Raw genomic sequence first — 1,035 nt, forward strand, 5'->3', positions numbered from 1 at the left:
TTTCTTTTATTTTTCAAAAAGAAGAGCAAATTTGGGGGGAGGTGTGGGCAGGGAGAAAAGTGCAACAATGAATGAATGAAAATCCAAAGTCTCTATAAACTTTCATTAAAATTAATTAAACAAAAAAAAAAACCACCCCCCCGCCATTGAGATTACTACAAATAAGTCTTGAGCAGCACCTGCTTTCCTTAGATGTCTCTTTGTTTTTAGATTAGTAGAATATTCTTTCTTTACCAATATGTAATTGTTATTATTCGGGGTGGGTTTTTTCCCCTCTTTCCTTTTAAAGAAGATCCAGTGTTTTTTCCAAACCGAAGATGAAGTTACTTCAAAGGGAATTTTGAGTGTGTTCACAGCAGGAGGCCTTGCTCCCAGTTTGGAAATCATAAATAGTACATATGCTGGCTTGTTCCATTTTAATTTGACTCTGGTAATTATATTTTCTTTTCTTCTGGGATATGTTATTAACAAAATGTATATTCTCATTTATGTGAATGTGATTTTTCAAAAGAGCTACTGTAATATCTATATATGTCTTGAACCAAAAAATGTAATACTTTGCTTTAAATGGTGTCTATTTTCAGAGACATTAAGAAAAGAAAAACATAGACTTTCTTACTCTTCATTAACCTATTTCCCATTTCCACTTCTCTTTGTTCCTCTCTGTAGAGATCATGTTGGCATCACAATGATTTCTTTTCAGCTTAAAGAACTGCCTTTAGATTTTAATAGCAATTTACTTTCAGAAACTTACATTGATAAATATTGCTTCTAACTGTTATATCTTACTCATTTATAAACAGGTAATAATTAAGACTGCTTGATATTAGTAAAAAGTAATGATTTTTATGGACCTCAAACCCATTGCATAATTATGTTGGTTTGGTTTCCTTTCTATTCAGGAATCTGAATAAAATCTACCTATGAAAGAAAAAAAAGAAGTATTATTAATAATACTGTTATGAACATCATGCACAAGGTTTTGCATATAAATAGGTTTTAGTGTTCCTTGTGTATACACATAGAAGTGGAATT

General features: G+C 30.9%; 1 protein-coding gene and 1 pseudogene across 1 annotated transcript in view; one reads left to right on the plus strand and one right to left on the minus strand.

Moving 5' to 3' along the window:
- The window catches only part of CATSPERB (catsper channel auxiliary subunit beta), a 211,865-nt gene that overhangs the window by 40,756 nt on the left and 170,074 nt on the right, over positions 1-1,035 (plus strand). Inside the window, 1 exon segment of the mRNA XM_006879213.1 lies at positions 290-430. Within this exon segment, the coding sequence (XP_006879275.1) occupies positions 290-430 (141 nt within the window).
- The window catches only part of LOC102855387, an 8,408-nt pseudogene continuing 8,267 nt past the window's right edge, over positions 895-1,035 (minus strand).

Source organism: Elephantulus edwardii, unplaced genomic scaffold (assembly GCF_000299155.1).
Source record: "Elephantulus edwardii isolate Elephantulus edwardi_28Jun2011 unplaced genomic scaffold, EleEdw1.0 scaffold00002, whole genome shotgun sequence".
Classification (NCBI taxonomy): Eukaryota; Metazoa; Chordata; class Mammalia; order Macroscelidea; family Macroscelididae; genus Elephantulus; species Elephantulus edwardii.